Source organism: Chlorocebus sabaeus, chromosome 14 (genome assembly GCF_047675955.1).
Source record: "Chlorocebus sabaeus isolate Y175 chromosome 14, mChlSab1.0.hap1, whole genome shotgun sequence".
NCBI classification, from domain to species: Eukaryota; Metazoa; Chordata; class Mammalia; order Primates; family Cercopithecidae; genus Chlorocebus; species Chlorocebus sabaeus.
The window spans coordinates 24715275-24731985 of record NC_132917.1 but is presented as its reverse complement, the minus strand read 5'-3'; the positions used below and the strand labels follow the sequence as shown (position 1 = coordinate 24731985).

At 48.9% G+C, this 16711-nt stretch overlaps 1 protein-coding gene across 1 annotated transcript in view; it reads right to left on the bottom strand.

The window, feature by feature from the left end:
* EFR3B (EFR3 homolog B) overlaps nt 1-14675 on the bottom strand; it is a 115381-nt gene extending 100706 nt beyond the window's left edge. Inside the window, exon 1 of the mRNA XM_007971271.3 lies at nt 14431-14675. Within this exon, the coding sequence (XP_007969462.3) occupies nt 14431-14437 (7 nt within the window). The 5' untranslated portion in view covers nt 14438-14675. The remainder of the gene's footprint in view (nt 1-14430) is intronic.
* Nucleotides 14676-16711: the final 2036 nt, after the last annotated feature.

Here is a 16711-nt window from a genome sequence, read left to right as displayed (position 1 = left end):
GCACCTACATTCCCTCTGGGATCTTCTGAAAACTTCTGCTCTGGCTGTACCACCAGTCCCGGGTGCCTCAGCTGCAGAACAGAAGAGCTGGAAAACCCTTCCAGCCGTTCATTCCAGCTCTCTGAGTTTACGGATGATGAAACTGAAGCTGAAAGAGGTTGAGAATCTTGCCCAAATTTACACAGCAATCACCTCTCATGGCCAACTCTCCCCCTTGTCCAGAAATGTCCTTGATAAAATAGAAGGACGGTGCTGGCGCCTCCCAGTGCCACCCATGCCTCTCCAGAACACTCAGCCCACTCTCTGACAGTGCTGTCTGGGGGAGAGGAGGGCGTTTTGAGCAGCCCTGTGGAAAAGCTTTTGGACAGTCAGACGTGCTTACTGTATTTGCCAGCTGCTGGGCCCAGGCCTGCCTGTAGGATCAGGCACTTTTAGGAGCTGGATGACAGCAATGGGAAAACCCTGCTGTTTTTCCCTCTTCTGCTTTGTCTGTATATGACCTGAAGACCTGCTACTGCACACAAGCTGAAGGTGCACAAGGCTGCTTAGTGGTTGATCAGGAACACTCCAGCCGGCTGCTTCCAGGCAACGAGATACAGACATTTACTGCCTCTGCCTCAAAGGGCCTTTTCATCATTCTTGTTTTGTAAAGAAAAAAAAGCACAAGTAATATGAATGGAAATCAAAATAGAGACTTATCCGTAATTATACCATTAAATGACCTTCCTTTCAGAAGAAAAGACTGTGACATTTATCCTGAGTGCCACAAACCAAGGAGGAAATACATGAGAAGTCCTTCTAACAGCCTTAACCGTTTCAGCAGGAAGGCCGAGGGGCTGTGTCGGCAACCAGCACCTCCAAGTATGGAGGAAAACTCAAACGGCTGTATTCTGATATATTCTTTCTTTATTTGGAACAAAAATCCATGAAAAGACCTGTTGAGATGACAAAATATGATTGCTGTCACTACAGGACTCTCTCTGACCTTAGAGAAATCCCCAGCCCATGTTCATTGATACCCTGGAAACACCGGCTGCTATGTAGGTGTAGACAAATGGATGATATGTATCATTATTTTATAGTCAGATGCAAACATCTGGACTCTTACTACTACATACCAAAGTTCCCTGTCAGATGCTAGGAAAAACAAAGCTGATTAAGATAGTGTCCTTAAGAGGTTCACTGATCTGTTGTGTAAAGAAATAAATGACAACAGTAAACTCTGAGATACAGTAGAGGAGACCTGGAGGGAGCCTGCAGAGCTCCAGATTTTCCCAGCATCCACCCTGTATGCTTCTGCTCTAGAAGCATCCCTCCTGCACACGTGGTGAGCAGCTATGCGGTGCTAGGGATGCTTCCTTTCACTGTAAGTCGTTCATTTCTACGAGATCTTCAGGCAAGGTCTTCATAAATGTTCTCGTAATTTAGGGATTATCCTTCATGCAATGCACAAACAGTATTTCTTTTTACCCAGCTAAAAAGAAAATGAGGAAATGGAAAGAAGTCTTTATGAATAGCTACGACAAGGGTGGGACGGGAGCTCGGCCAAGCTAAGATTCAAGACTCCTGGCTTCTGAATGCTTGAGTTTATCTGGGACCTTCTGCACGGTAATAAGACCGTTAGCATTTGAATCTAGGAACCCTAATTCTCAGATTTATAGACAAACCACTCTTTCAGGATAAAGGACATACTATAGAGCACCGAGCTTAAAAGGCCCTGTGGGTCCCCAATGAGGGACTTGTATAACCCAAGTCCTAGATGTAAGGCCATAAGTTATCTATGTAAAATCTATGAAAATATTCAATTTGGAGTTCTCTAATAGTAAAATTTGCTGTTTGGCATAAGACATGTGCAGTTGCCGTCAGGCACAAAGCAGTGTTTTAATGTCACGTGAAGCTCTGTGAATGCTTGCTTAGGAGGCAATGGAGTGAACAGACTTGAACCAGCTGCATGACCTTGGGCAAGTTATTGAACTCCTGAATCTCAGCATTCTCCACCCAACCACAGAAATGATGATGACATCCACCTCCAGAGAGTTCTTCTGAATTGAGATAATGAATAGAACGGCATGGAATAAACATTGCAAAATTTTAGTCATGCATACGAATTTAGAATTGCATAAGGATTTAGATAAAGATGTCACCTCTGTCCTCTTTGTGGCTTAAGAGATTTTCTTGTCTTTCCAGTGCAGAGATGAGAGGGACACAGTCATGGACTGCTGACCTGCGGGCAGCCCTCTAGAGGATGAGGACGTATTCAAGGTAATCAGTTCATGGTTGTCCCCTCTCAGGGTGGATAGACAGCACTGAGGCAGGCTCCTTAGTATCTCAGGAGCCCTGTTTCTATGTTCTTACTACCCAGACCCTTCTAAGGATTTTCATTAACAAATACAGCCTATATATGACACACTCATCCTTGTATGCAGGGACTGTCACTTTTTGGAAAGGGTATGGCTATATTCCAGAAGCATCCATAAAAATTACTTGCATGGGTCGGGTGCAGTGGCTCATGCCTGTAATCCCAACACTTTGAGAGGCCGAGGCAGGCAGATCACCTGAGATCAGGTGTTTGAGACCAGCCTGGCCAACATGGCGAAACCCCGTCTCTACTAAAAATACAAAAAACTAGCCAGGCATGGTGGCAGCCACCTGTAATCCCAGCTACTTGGGAGGCTGGGGCAGGAGAATCGCTTGAACCTCGGAGGCAGAGGTTGCAGTGAGGTGAGATCACACCACTGTACTCCAGCCTGAGTGACAGAGGGAGACTCCATCTCCAAAAAAAAAAAAAAGAATTACTTGCATGGTAATAATGTCACCTTTCACAGGTATGGTGTCCTGCAATATAGGTCCATGTACATAGACATTATCTCATTTGATCTCCCTCATACACCCTCACGAGTGGGGCAGACTAATTATCCCACCTGTCCAGCGGGGAGAATGAGCTCAGACAAAGACGAACTAAATGTTCAGGGCCCTCTGGCTGGAAGATGGTCATCTGGGACTTGGACCACCATGTGTCCATCAATTCCAGCCTAACCCATGGACTGCACAGCTTTGCTGTCTAGGGATAAGGGATCTGCACAGGACTGGGCCTGCACCACACAGCCCGGTCCCAGCTCCACCTCTTAGAAGCACCAGTTGCTGCCTGGACCTGAAGATGAAGGGAAGGAATTTTTCGTTTGTGTGTTTTTTGGTTCTCTTTTTTTTTTTTTTTTTTTTAGAGACAGAGTCTCGCTCTGTCACCAGACTAGAGTGCAGTGTGCAATCTCAGCTCACTGCAACCTCTGTCTCCCGGATTCAAGCGATTCTCCTGCCTTAGCCTCCTGAATAGCTGGGACTACAGGCACACACCACCATGCCCAGCTAATTTTTGTATTTTTAGTAGAGATGGGGTTTCACCATGTTGGCCAGGATGGTCTCAATCTCTTGACCTCATGATCTGCCCACCTCAGCCTCCCAAAGTGCTGGGATTACATGCATGAGCCACTGCGCCCGGCCAGGGAAGGAGTTTTAATTCACACTCAAACCATCAGAAGAGCAGAAGCTCCTCCTGCAATGCCAGGTTCCCGGTTTCTGCTCTTCTCCAGGCCAAGCACTGACTGACCATGGAACCCATCTCTAAGAACACTGCCCATCAGGTGTGTGTGACCCAGCCTTGGTGGTGACGCCCCACTCTGCAGTCTGCCTGTCTCTGAAAGGCATGCCCACGCTTTCTTTCCAGGCCATTGTCGGTGCTTGCGTTGTCTTCCGCCCTCCTCAGCCTGCTCTCTGGCCTGTCTCTCAGGACCTATCCTCACTATGGTCCCCAAAGCTCTTCCTGGGGCCCTTCTTTCTCTTTGACAAAGTAAAGGGAGGTGGGAAAGGTGCCAAGAGTGAGAAGTGAGAGAAGTGATCCAGAAGTGAGAGCTTGCAGCCTCGCTGTTGACTGGCCTGGGACCTTCAGCCCTGCGTTTTACATTCTCTTGCCCTTCCCAAATTATTAATAATGCATGAGTCTGAAGTACAGTGAGCTCCACAGAGGAAAGACCTGTGTTCTCTGGACTATTCAGAATGTTCTAGGGACAGTGTGACAGGAGGCTGAGTCCACACTCCGGAGCTGGAATGCTGAGGTTCAAATCTCAGACTTTTCACATAACTGGGTGGCCATGGAGAAGTGATTAAACCTCTCAACACCTCAGTTTTCTCATTTCTAAAATGGGAATACTGGCCGGGCGCGGTGGCTCAAGCCTGTAATCCCAGCACTTTGGGAGGCCGAGACGGGCGGATCACGAGGTCAGGAGATCGAGACCATCCTGGCTAATACGGTGAAACCCCGTCTCTACTAAAAATACAAAAAACTAGCCGGGCGAGGTGGCGGGCGCCTGTAGTCCCAGCTACTCCGGAGGCTGAGGCAGGAGAATGGCGTAAACCCGGGAGGCGGAGCTTGCAGTGAGCTGAGATCCGGCCACTGCAGTCCAGCCCGGGCTACAGAGCAAGACTCCGTCTCAAAATAAATAAATAAATAAATAAAATAAAATAAAATAAAATAAAATAAAATAAAATGGGAATACTAATCCTTCATCATAGAGTTTGGGGAAGATTATATAAGACATAAAAACTGCTTAGTACAGACAAGTTTATCCCCATAAAAAAGTGCTTAGAATTCTGCCTGGCACAGGCCGGGCAAAGTGGCTCATGCCTGTAATCCCAGCACTTTGGGAGGCCAAGGCGGGCAGATCATGAGGTCAGGAATTCAAGACTAGCCTGACCAACATGGTGAAACCCTGTCTCAACTAAAACTACAAAAACGTTAGCCGGGCAGGGTGGCGTGCACCTGTTAATCCCAGCTACTCAGGAGGCTGAGGCAGGAGAATCGCTTGAACCCAGGAGGCAGAGGTTGTGGTGAGCAGAGATCACACCACTGCACTTCAGCCTGGGTGACAGAGCGAGACTCCGTCTCAAAAAAAAAATAAAAAAAAAAGAACTCTGCCTGGCACACAGTGGTGCCCAATGAATGGAAGCCACATTAACAGTAACTGTGCTGTTATTCAGAACCCACCTGAGGCTGAAATATATACAGTGAGTCAGAAGTTACAAAGAAGCGAATGAAAAAGATGATGCCTCGCTCAGAATGCATTCATTCAACATGGTTTTTGAGGACCATTCAACATGGTTTTTGAGGACCAGGCAGTGTTCTGTGCCCTAAAGATGCAGTAGAGAACAAGAGAAATGTGTTCACTGCCAGGTGCAGTGGCTCATGCCTATAATCCCAGCACTTTCTTTTCTTTGCTTTTCTTTTTTTTTTTTTTTTTGGAGACTAAGTTTCACTCTTGTTGCCCTGGCTGGAGTGCAGTGGTGTGATCTTGGCTCACTGCAACCTCTGCCTCCCAGGTTCAAGCGATTCTCCTGCCTCAGCCTCCTGAGTAGCTGGGATTACAGATATGTGCCACCGCACCCAGCTAATTTTTGTATTTTTAGTGGAGACAGGGTTTCACCATGTTGGCCAGATTGGTCCCGAACTCCTGACCTCAGGTGATCCACCCACCCCAGCCTCCCAAAGGGCTGGGATTACGGGAGTGAGCCGCCAAACCCAGCCAATCCCAGCACTTTGGGAGGCCGAGGTGGGCGGATGACCTGAGGTCAGGAGTTCAAGACCAGCCTGGCCAACATGGTGAAACTCCGTCTCCACTAAAAATACAAAAACTAGCCAGGTGTGGTGGTGTGCGCCTGTAATCCCAGCTACTTGGGAGGCTGAGGCAGGAGAATCACTTGAACTGGGCGGCAGAGGTTGCAGTGAGCTGAGATTGTGCCACTGCACTCCAGCCTGGGTGACACAGCGAGACTGTGTCTCAAAAAAAAACCACAAAAGAGAAATGTATTCTCTGCTTTCATGGAGTTTACAGTTTACTAGGGGAAACAAACGAGAAATATTAGTGATGAATGGCCATACGGTGAATTAAAATATGGTATGCAAAGGAGTGTGACCAGATGGCCTCCTGAGATGGTGAAAGCAAGAACAGTTTCTCAGTGAGAGATCTCAGAAGATCACATCATCCATCAAAAGAAAAATCAGGCCAGGCACGGTGGCTCATGCCTGTAATCCCAGCACTTCGGGAGGCTGAGGTGGGTGGATCACCTAAGGTCAGGAGTTCAAGACCAGCCTGACCAACAGGTGAAACCCTGTCTCTACTAAAAATACAAAAAAATTAGCCAGGCATGGCGGCTCACGCCTGTAGTCCTAGCTACTTGGGAGGCTGAGGCATGAGAATCGTTTGAACCCAGGAGGCGGAGGTTGCAGTGAGCTGAGATCGCGCCACTGCACTCCAGCCTGGGCAACAGAGTGAGACTCGGTCTCAAAAAAAAAAGAAGGAAAAAAAGAGAAATCATATCCACAATTGCAAAGGGGCTGGAATCTCCGTGAGCAAACCAGGAGGCAGCCGAGAGCAGGGTCCGTGGCAATTCCACCGAAGGAAATCGGTCACTCAACCTCTCCACAGACTCACATTTGGACCAATCCTAATACCATGCAAATGGATAAAGAGCAGATTAAGGTGACTATGTTTTCAAAAGAAATATCTAATTTAGACCAAGGTTTAGGCAGTATCTCCTCTTCTAGGATGAATTCCTCTCAAATCTTAGCATCCCAAAAAAGCTGTATTCGTCCTAGGCAATCTCATTAATTTTACAATGCTAATGAATCTTGTAAATGACTTTCCCCCTCTTAATTTTGGCCTACAGTAAGCTCAAAATGGAATTTGCAACATGGCCTGCTTATATGCATTTTTTTCTCTGAAATGACTTTATTCCTGGCTTTTTTTTTGTCTAAGATTTTCTTTGCTTTGATCTCTTTATGTATTGTCATGTGTGTGTAAAACATATGCCCCGAATCTTCTTTAGAATAAATGTATAACTCTAGGTAATTTATTTTCTATTTTAAAATCAACTTTTTAAAAATAACTGCTTATATAACCCCCATTTTAGGTACCATGGAAAAAAATTTTTTTAAGTTTCAGTTCACCTTTTCCTCACCCTTACCCCTGCACCCCCACACAGAGCTTTTTTTTTTAAAGGAGCCAACATCATCCTTTGCATATGCACAGAAACTTGTGGTCCAAAGCTTTCTTGCTCCTTAGGCCACCACCTGTGGCTGCAACAACTGTCTCCTCCTCTGCTTCTCTTCATTTTCATATCACCTCCCACCACCCTGCACAGCTGCCCCCAGCTTGATTTCACTTCACATCACTTGAGCAAATCAGTCCTTCGACAGTTTCAAACCATCAATGGCTCCCACTGCTCACAGGAATAAGTACAAACTCCTTATCTTGACATTATCTCCTTATCTTTTTTTTTTTTTTTTTTTTGAGATGGAGTTTCACTCTTGTTGCCCAGGCTGGAATGCAGTGGCGCAATCTCGGCTCACAGTAACTCCACCTCCCGGGTTGAAGTGATTCTCCTACCTCAGCCTCCCAAGTAGCTGGGATTACAGGCATGCACCACCACACCCCGCTAATTTTGTATTTTTTTTTTTAGTAGAGATGTGGTTTCACAATGTTGGTCAGACTGGTCTCGAACTCCTGGCCTCAGGTAATCTGTCTGCCTTGGCCCCCCAAAGTGCTGGGATTGCAGGCATGAGCCACCATAACTGGCCTATCTCTTCATCTATCACATAATTCTCCCCTTAAACTCTGCTCAAACCCAGCGAGCCCCCTGACTCTCCCTGGACAGGTCTTCTCCATCCCCACCTCCACACACACTTCCTCACATCAGTGCCTCTACCAGCCACACCCACCTCCCTTCTCCTCTACTCCTCGGTAGAGGAGAAATGGCTGTTGCTTCTGAAGCCTGCCCAGATGACTCCACCTCACACGGGTCTCTTCCACTTCAAGATACTGCTGGCTGAACACCTGATGAGTAACTCCATTCCGCTTTGCAGAACAGTGCAATTTTACCGAACTTTGTATCATTTAATTGTTTGCATGTTTTATAACTTGTTTGCCCAGTTAAATTCTAATGTTCTTGACAGAAACTACTTTTGTATATTCTTCTATCCCTCATGATGGCCTCTGTAGTATCATACATAGCTGCTATTCCATAAATACTTGATTGCTTATATCCCTAGTCTATATCCCTTCCAAACACAGAGCAGACAGCAAAAGACAGGCAAGTAGTTAATAACTCATACTCCCATGACAATTCACTAACACGCAAATAGTTAGAAGATAAAGAAGTATTTCACTAATAATAAAGAATGCAAGTTAAAGTGATATACATTTTCTATCAAATTAGCAAGTACTAGGGGAAAAAATCTTAATCTTGAATGCTCTTGAGAGTACAGGGAGATAGGTGATTTTATAACTGCTAGTAGGAGTATAATGGATACGAACTGAAAATAATTGGACAATATGTAACTGGTCTTAAAATGTTTATATACCTTGACCAATCCATTAGAAGGGCTACAGTCTAGGGAAAAATTCCAAAGTTCACAGAAAGCTTTGAGTACCAAGTACTTCTCCAGGGGCAGTAATACAGAAACACCCCTAAATGTACAATAACAAAATTATACATCCTTTCAGTGTACCATTACATAGACATTAAAAATGATAGCCAACGAGTGTACTAACTTGTGGGGCATGCTTATATTCTAGTGCCAAGTGGAAAAAAAAAAAAAAAAGGATACGAAACATTATAAAATGAATGATTTCAGGCCAGGTGTGGTGGTTCATGCCTGTAATTTCAGCACTTTGGGAGGCTAAGGTGGGAGAAATGCTTAAGGCCAGGAGATCAAGACCAGCCTGGGCAATATAGTGGGACCCCATCTCTACAAAAAACAAAAAATTAGCTGGGCATGGTTGCACATGCTCCTGAGTAGTCCCAGCTACTCAGGAGGCTGAAGCAGGAGGATCACTTAAGCTCAGGAGGTTAAGGCTATAGTAAGCCATGATAGTGTCACTGCACTCCAGCCTGGGGGAGAGGTTAAGGCTATAGTAAGCCATGATAGTGTCACTGCACTCCAGCCTGGGGGAGAGTAAGACCCTGTCTCTAAAATAAATGAATGGTTCCAACCACCTAAACAAACGCATGGAAAGAAAGATACTAGAGCAGTAAATGTTATGTTTATAGTTTACCGTATTTTCTAGATTTTCTGGAGGGATTAGATGATTGTTTACATTTTTCCTTTGTTTGATACAAGGAACGGTATCACAGTACTGCTCTTAATCTTATGGAACATAAATTCTTATTTGTTTTATTTTTGCTTTTAAAAGAAAAATTAAGGGCCAGGCATGGTGGCTCACACCTGTAATCCCAGCACTTTGGGAGGCCAAGGTGAGCGTATCAGTGTGAGGTCAGGAGTTCGAGACCAGCCTGGCCAATGTGGTGAAACCCCATCTCTACTAAAAATACAAAAATTAGGCAGGCATGGTGGCACGCGCCTGTAATCCCAGCTACTCGGGAGGCTAAGGCATGAGAACTGCTTGAACCTGGGAGGTGGAGGTTGCAGTGAGTCAAGACCATGCCACTGCACTCCAGCCTGGGCAACAGAGCAAGACTGTCTCAAAATAAATAAATAATTAAAAAATAAAAAAAAAACTAACTAGGAAACAGAGAAAAGAGAGTTAAGAAAAGGGGCAGGGAAAGTGGGGGCAGCTCTCTTATCCTAATTCATCTCTGCCAAGAGATAAACACTGCTGTCATCTTTCCAGAGGCAGGAAAGAGGCTCAGAAATGCTCGAGTTCAAGATTACCCGAGGGTCGGAGCTAGGGTTCAGACCCAGGCTGTGGGGTTCTTGGTGTTCCTTGAAGCCAGGATCAAAAAGAAATAGCAAGGAAAGGGCTGGAGGAGGTGAACACAAAACCAGAGCGGTAATTGATGTCATATATAGAAGTTTGTTTTAAATGGGTAAATTGTGGATGATTTTTTTTTCTCCACTCTTTTCCAGATTTTCTGTAATATAATATTACCTTTTTAATTTTTATTTATGTACAAGAAAAAACTGTGACCACTTGTATTCACTGAACTGTGAGCAGCAAGAGAGAAAACAGGCTCACCTGGCCCCCTTCTCACGGGGAATAAAAGAGTTGGAGTGGTGGGTAGGAGGGGGAAGGGCACACAGCTCCCACATGCACAGACCATACCTGGCATCTTGGGGCTGCAGAAACCTCAGGATCTGGGGGAGGAGGCTGATGCATGTGTGTGCACATGCGCACATGTGCTGTGGGATTGCCCGTGAGGAGGAGCAGGGCGTCCATGGAGATTTCTGCAGAGGTAAGACTTTGCCCCTCAGGGGGAGCCTGCCTTGCCCTGTGTTTCTCCACCCTTCTGGCAACAGTCTCACTCACCAAACAGGATTCCGTCAAGAACATTTTTGGTGTGGTTTTTTGTTTTGTTTTGTTTTGTTTTGATATGGAGTCTTGCTCTGTTGACCAGGCTGGAGGGCAGTGATGCTATCTCTGCTCACTGCAACCTCCGCCTCCCAGGTTCAAGCAATTTTCCTGCCTCAGCCTCCCCAGTAGCTGGAATTACAGGTGTGTGCCACCATGCCTGACTAATTTTGTGTTTTTAGTAGGGATGGGGTTTCACCATGTTGGCCAGGATGGTCTCAAATTCCTGACCTCAGGTGATCCACCTACCCTGGCCTCCCAAAGTGCTGGGATTACAGGCCTGATCCACTGTGCCCAGCCCAAGCACATTTTCAAAAAGTTGTTTGCTGTTGCTATTTCCTTACAGTCAGCATTCTCAACCACTAAGCGGGACGAGAGGCATTTGCTGAGGATGAGGCAGCACTCAACGGTGAGGAAGAATTAGGGCAGCTTTGGTGTTAGTGGGATCGGGGTGCGCAGACTGTGGTTGGGGAAATCCTTTCCAAGTGTCCCTCCTAGCTGGCTGCCCTAATTCAGAGGGTGGCATTTCTCAGAGCTCTGTCTCACCTCAGTGGGGAAATGGGATTCTCCAGCCCACATGAGAGCAACAGGGAAACTCTTAGCTGTATAATTTTTTTTTTTTTTTTTTTTGTGACAGAGTCTCGCTCTTGTCTCCCAGGCTGGAGTGCAGTGGCGCTAATCTCAGCTCACTGCAACCTCCGCCTCCCAGGTTCAAGCGATTCTCCTGCCTCAGCATCCTGAGTAGATGGGATTATAGGTGCCTGCCACCATGCCCGGCTAATTTCCATACTTTTGGTAGAGACGTGGTTTCGCCGCGTTGGCAAGACTGGTCTTGACCTCCTGACCTCAGGTGATCTGCCCACCTCAGCCTTCCAAAGTGCTGGGATAACAGGCGTGAGCCACCACGCCCAGCCTTAGCTGTATAATACTAACAAAAGGAAAAGCTCATGGGAATCCATTTTTGCAGAGAATTTGCTAATGATCTTCCCACCCCAGTAAAAATGCTTTCATTTTTTCATGTCCCTTGTCAATCTGCCTTCATAGGATTCCCACACAAAACTGTGGGCAGTCACTGTGTCCTTTTGGAGAGCGATTTCCAGAAAGCGATGGGTTTAGGGATGACTGAGTGGTGAGGAGACAGCTGGGGTGAGTCTGAGAAAGAGAAGTGGCTCAGCGGCCTGGCACTGGCACAGTTGAGGTGATGTGCGAGTGTAAGCGGGGGTGGCAGGTGATACAAACAGGCCTGTGCCCGAGTTGGCAGAGAAGAGAGGAGGGAACAGGTCCAAGGGGGCCCAAAGGGGACAGGCTCTTGAGCAACCAGTTTCAGGAGCTCGGAACCTCTTGTGATGCTCACAACGGACCTGGAAGGTAGACAGACATGCATTTCACTTTTGTATACCGGGATTTAATTCTGAATGACAATCCCACTTGCCTAAAGTCACCCAGCCATCAAAGGGCTCCTGGATTAACATGGGATGACCCCAGAACAAGGATTCCTTCTATCCTGGATAGCACTGTGTCCTTCAGCAAACACATGGGGCTCCCAGTCTCCCATAAGCAGAATGAAGAAGGCTGAGCTGTGGAGGGCAGAGGCAGGGTGAGGAGGAGGAAGGATGGGAGATCCTCCAGAGCTGGAAAGATGGGAAGACAAATTTATAGTGGCACAAGTCACCAAGGTGGGTGGACAAGGGACACCTTTACCTAAAGTTCTTAGGTGACTTTTGGCTCCACAGGGGGGCCTCTCTGCCCATCAGTTAATAAAACCCCTGGTGGTATTTTTCTAATGAGCCTTTATAGGATACATGGGGGAGGCTAGGAGATGGGAAGGGGAGAAGCACAGTGCCAGGAGGCCCCTGTTTTCATTCTGCCCTGTTCCATCTGTGTCACTCTGGAAAAATAACTTGTAAAACAAGAAGAAAATAGCAATTATAAGAAGTCTGTAATTCCATGCTCCCGCTCGACCTCCTTACTCACTTTTTTTCATCACTATTGATTTCTGGTGAGAAAATGACTTTAAATATCACACAAACCCTTTCTTTTCATGAAAGTCAGGAATATATTAAAATCCAGGCAGCTAAGTCCTCACCAGGGGCAGTGGGCTCCCTCCCACACCTCCTAAGATCAGACTCTGCACCCAGCCACTCAGTAACCATTTCCCACCCAAGCTTGGTGTGACTTTCCTTTGCCGCAGGCAACTGCCCAGAGGATTCCTCCATTACAATCTTTCTATGAATCATTCAGGGTAAATACCATCTCTGTTTGCATCTGGGGAAATAAAAATATAAAAGAGAAATGAAAATCTGTGATGTGTCTGAAAATAGCACCCAGATGCATTGGCTCCCCAGTTCACCTTTCTGACTATCCAGCTCTTCCTTGTCTTGCTTCATACAACAGAGGCAGCCTGGGACCCCCACCTTCAGATATCTCAAATTATCTGGGGCTAAGTACAATGAGACAGTCCAGCAGAACCCAGTTCCTAATTCTGACCTATTCTGATGAGCCTGTCCTAACTCCTTCCCCACTGCAGGTGCCCCTGCAGTCACATGCTTTTGTCAAATGATCTGCAGCTTCAGGCTGCTCCCTCTGCAGAAAAGAATAGGGGTAAAACAGAGAGAGTAAAAAATATATATATCTATATCTATATATATAGCTCACAACCTCTGGCTTATAAAGCACAACCGCCTTGTTACCTTTCCCCAGAGTCCCCAGTGGTCAGCAGCACAGCCTCTCAGGCCAACCTCCCCCTCCTCCCACTTGGTCCAAGAGAAATGGTACTTGCTGAGGGGACCTGCTGATGTCTCACCCTGGATCAGAAATGCAAATGTATTTTTGAGCAACTGGGCAGGGAAGGAGACTGATGAAAAAGTTGAGTCAGTCTCTTTCTCTCTCTCTCTCTTTCTCTCTCTCTCAGTAGGGGGGCCCACCAATTGCTGAGCCTTTCCACCAGGCTCTCAGTTTCCTCTGCCTCTAACAAACTTTGTGACTCACAGTCTGTTCCAGGAGCGAGGCAGCTGAGCAGCCGAGCAGCCTCAGTGATGGGTTAAATTGGGAAAGCACTCTTCTCCAAACACTGACCCCTCAAGTGCAGCCTGAGCCCCTACCTTGCAGTGGGGGTGGGAGGTGAGCACAGCTCCAATTCTTTTGCTGACCCTAGAAGAGCTGCCAGAGACCTGGGTTTTCATGGACTTACGTCTACTGGGATCACACACACACACACACGCACAGCCCTTCATGGGCTGCAGGCTCGGGAATGCAGTCCATTCCGAGACTGGTCTAGGTCTCCAGTGCTCCATTCATCAGAGCTGCACTGTGGGACCCAACGCGCTCTCTCTTCTTCACCCACACTGCCTGCAAAACCAGAGGGATTCCGGGCAAATGATCAAGCAGAGTCGTGCACCGTGAGGGTCTGGCTAACTGTTGCACGGCAGTTGAGGGGATGGCCGTGGAGGCGGGGAGAGGTCAGGGCTGTGCTGCACTCTCAGCAGCGTCTCCTCCCTTCATCACTGCGGAGGACAAATCTGGAAGTTGGGGAACCTGGATACCGCAGGGCGGCAGGGGCAGGCAGAGGCCGAGTCCATTCAGGCCGGCGAGACGAGACCCGGCCACTGGCTGCTTCCCGGGCCTCGGCGCCGCCTCCCGCCTTCTCTGAGCCGCGCAGACGACCGGCCGCGGGCGTCTCCCTCAGCCCTGGACCGGCTTCCCGCAGAAAACTACCAGGCACAAACCGCTTTTGTTAATTTCGCAAATGCTGCCACACGACCACCTCCTCCAGCACTCCCGGTCTGCTCGACTCCGGGAGACCCGCTTTCCCCTGAGCCTCCGCCCCCCGAAGGACCACCGCCCAGCACCAACACGCGCCGGGCCTGGAGAGGACCCCAGGGTCCCCGGCCCGAGGCATCTTTGTCCTCGCAGCGCAGACGCGCGCGCAGAGAGCAACCGCAACAGCCCCGCCGGGCACCGGGTGGGTGGCCTGGCCCCGCGCCGGGGCCGCGCAGGGGGACAATGGTTCGCGCCCGGGAAGTTTGCGGAGTCGCCCCCGCGGGCCCGGGCCCGGGCGCGGAGCCCTCCTTACCGTACATCTCGGCGGGGCGCGCGCCTCCCGGGAGGCCGGCGTCGCAGCGGCGTTCCCAGCCAGCCCTCTGCGGCGCCCGCCTTTCATTCACAGTCCGGGCGGGGGCTGGCGGCGGCCGACAGGAGCCCGGGCGGGGAGGGAGCAGACGCGGGGGCCGGCCGCGGGCGGGACTGAGCCGGGCGCAGCCAGCCCATTCAGCGCCGGGCTGGCCGCGGCCGCCTCCGCTCGGGTTGCTGGGCCCGGCTGCGCGCAGGGGGCGGGGGCTATGCTAATAATGATTCCCCTCCCTCCCGGCTCGGCCAACCCGCGGCCGCTGCGAGCCCCTCGCCCCGCCCCGCCCCTGCGCCCCGCCCCCGAGAAACCCACAGCCTGAGATGCGCCTTTTCCGAGGCTGTCGCCCTAAGGGCTGCGGCGTGCACCTGCGGAGCTACCCATCCCAACTCCCCGCTCCTCTCGGAGCGCTCGGAAGCTCTCCCTAACCTGGGGTCCTCGAGGTCAGCCGGGGCGCTGGGAGCTGCAGGTGCACCCCTCCCCAGTTCTGTCCAAGCTGCGTGGGCTAAGCCTGGGGTGCAAGGATGGGAATTGGGGGATAACCTCCACCCTCTCCTGGCTACCTTAGCTGAGCGCTATTCTCTGATGAAGCCCTCCAGCCCTCAGCTGCGCCCTACGAGCTACTCTCTGGCTAGGTGCCCAGCCACTCTCTGGCTAGGTGCTTGCTACCACCAAACAGCGTCCTTCCTGGGTCAGGGACGCAGGAAACGCACCCCACTCCCAACCCCCAAGGGCTGCAGGAAGTCCGCTTGCTTTTCCTCTCCCCGATTTATATGTGTAATTCGCAAGCTTTGCCGCCAGGATCCTCTCTAGCTGAGCCCCAGGGCCGACTTGAATTCCAGCTCTGCACCTGCCCTGACCCTGTGAGGAACAGGCACAGAGAGGCAGGGGCTCATGCCTACGCCCCACACCTGAAGATCTCTCCTAAGCTAGCTCAGGACTTTCCTGGGCTTCTCATCCAGCCTTCTCTACATTGAACACGTTCCCCTGTCTTTTTTTTTTTTTTTTTTTTTTCAACGTAGAGTCTCACTCTCGCCCAGGGTGGAGTACAGTGGTGCGATCTCGGCTCCCTGCAACCTCCGCCTCCTGGGTTCAAGCGATTCTTCCACCTCAGCCTCCAGAATAGCTGGGACTACAGGTGCATGCCACCACGCCCAGTTAATTTTTGTATTTTTTGGTAGAGAAGGGATTTCACCATGTTGGTCAGGCTGATCTGGAACTCCTGACCTCAAGTGATCCGCCCGCCTCGTCCTCCCAAAGTGCTGGGATTACAGGCCTGAGACACTTCTCCTGACCCTCCCGGCCTTTCAACATTGATTTCTTAGTTCTTCTTGCCCCATGGTTGAGAGTTGTTTGGGTTTTGTTTTGTTTTTTCTACTGGTAGAAATATTCTACTAGTAGAAGTTAGAGAAGAAAGGAACTTAAAGATATTTAAGAACTGAACTTAACTTCATTTTACTTCTTTTAACGTTGAGAGGTTAATTTATGTTGTTATGCTGGGCTGTGTGTCTGTAGGCCAGTGATCTACTCTCTCAACCCCAGCTTCCTGAAGGACTGTTGGGAAACTGGAATAAAATCTACATGAAATGATACAGTGGGCACTCATGAATTTTTTTTTTCCTTCCTTCATGGCTCAAGGCAGGGACAGAGCCAGAGAAAGAATCCAGGTTGCCAGACTCTTGAAACAGTGCTCAGTCTGTTGCCCTCAAAACTTATGTTTCCTATTTTTCTCTGGTCGGGGCCTCCACCTCCTGCCCGTGCCCCACTCTCTTGCTGTTTCCAGGTTTTCTTCTTGTTCCTTGACCTCTTTGACTCTCTTAGCAGCATGCCAGCCCCAAGGGAAACCCTGGGATGGTTCCTGGAACACACATTTAGTTTAGACCCCCGCCCCTGGGCACACACTCACTGCATCTCACAAATAAGCTCTGTCTCTGTTCTTCAGTTCCAGGACCAGGCCAGGTGGCTTTGAGGTTGACTGAGAGTCAGACTTGAACCGGAGCAGGAAGAAGAATCTCAGCTCTAACTTGATATGATCACCCAGAGACACTCCCTTCCCACAATTCTGCTCAACACAAAATATACTCATGAAACATAGGTGTCTGCAGTACAGAAGGAAATGCAGTGTCTGTCTTCAAAGAATGAAAGGTCTAGCAAGGAATTCCAGATGAATACCGATAAAAACATTACTTGAGGCCAGACGTGGTGGCTCACACCTGTAATCCCAGCACTT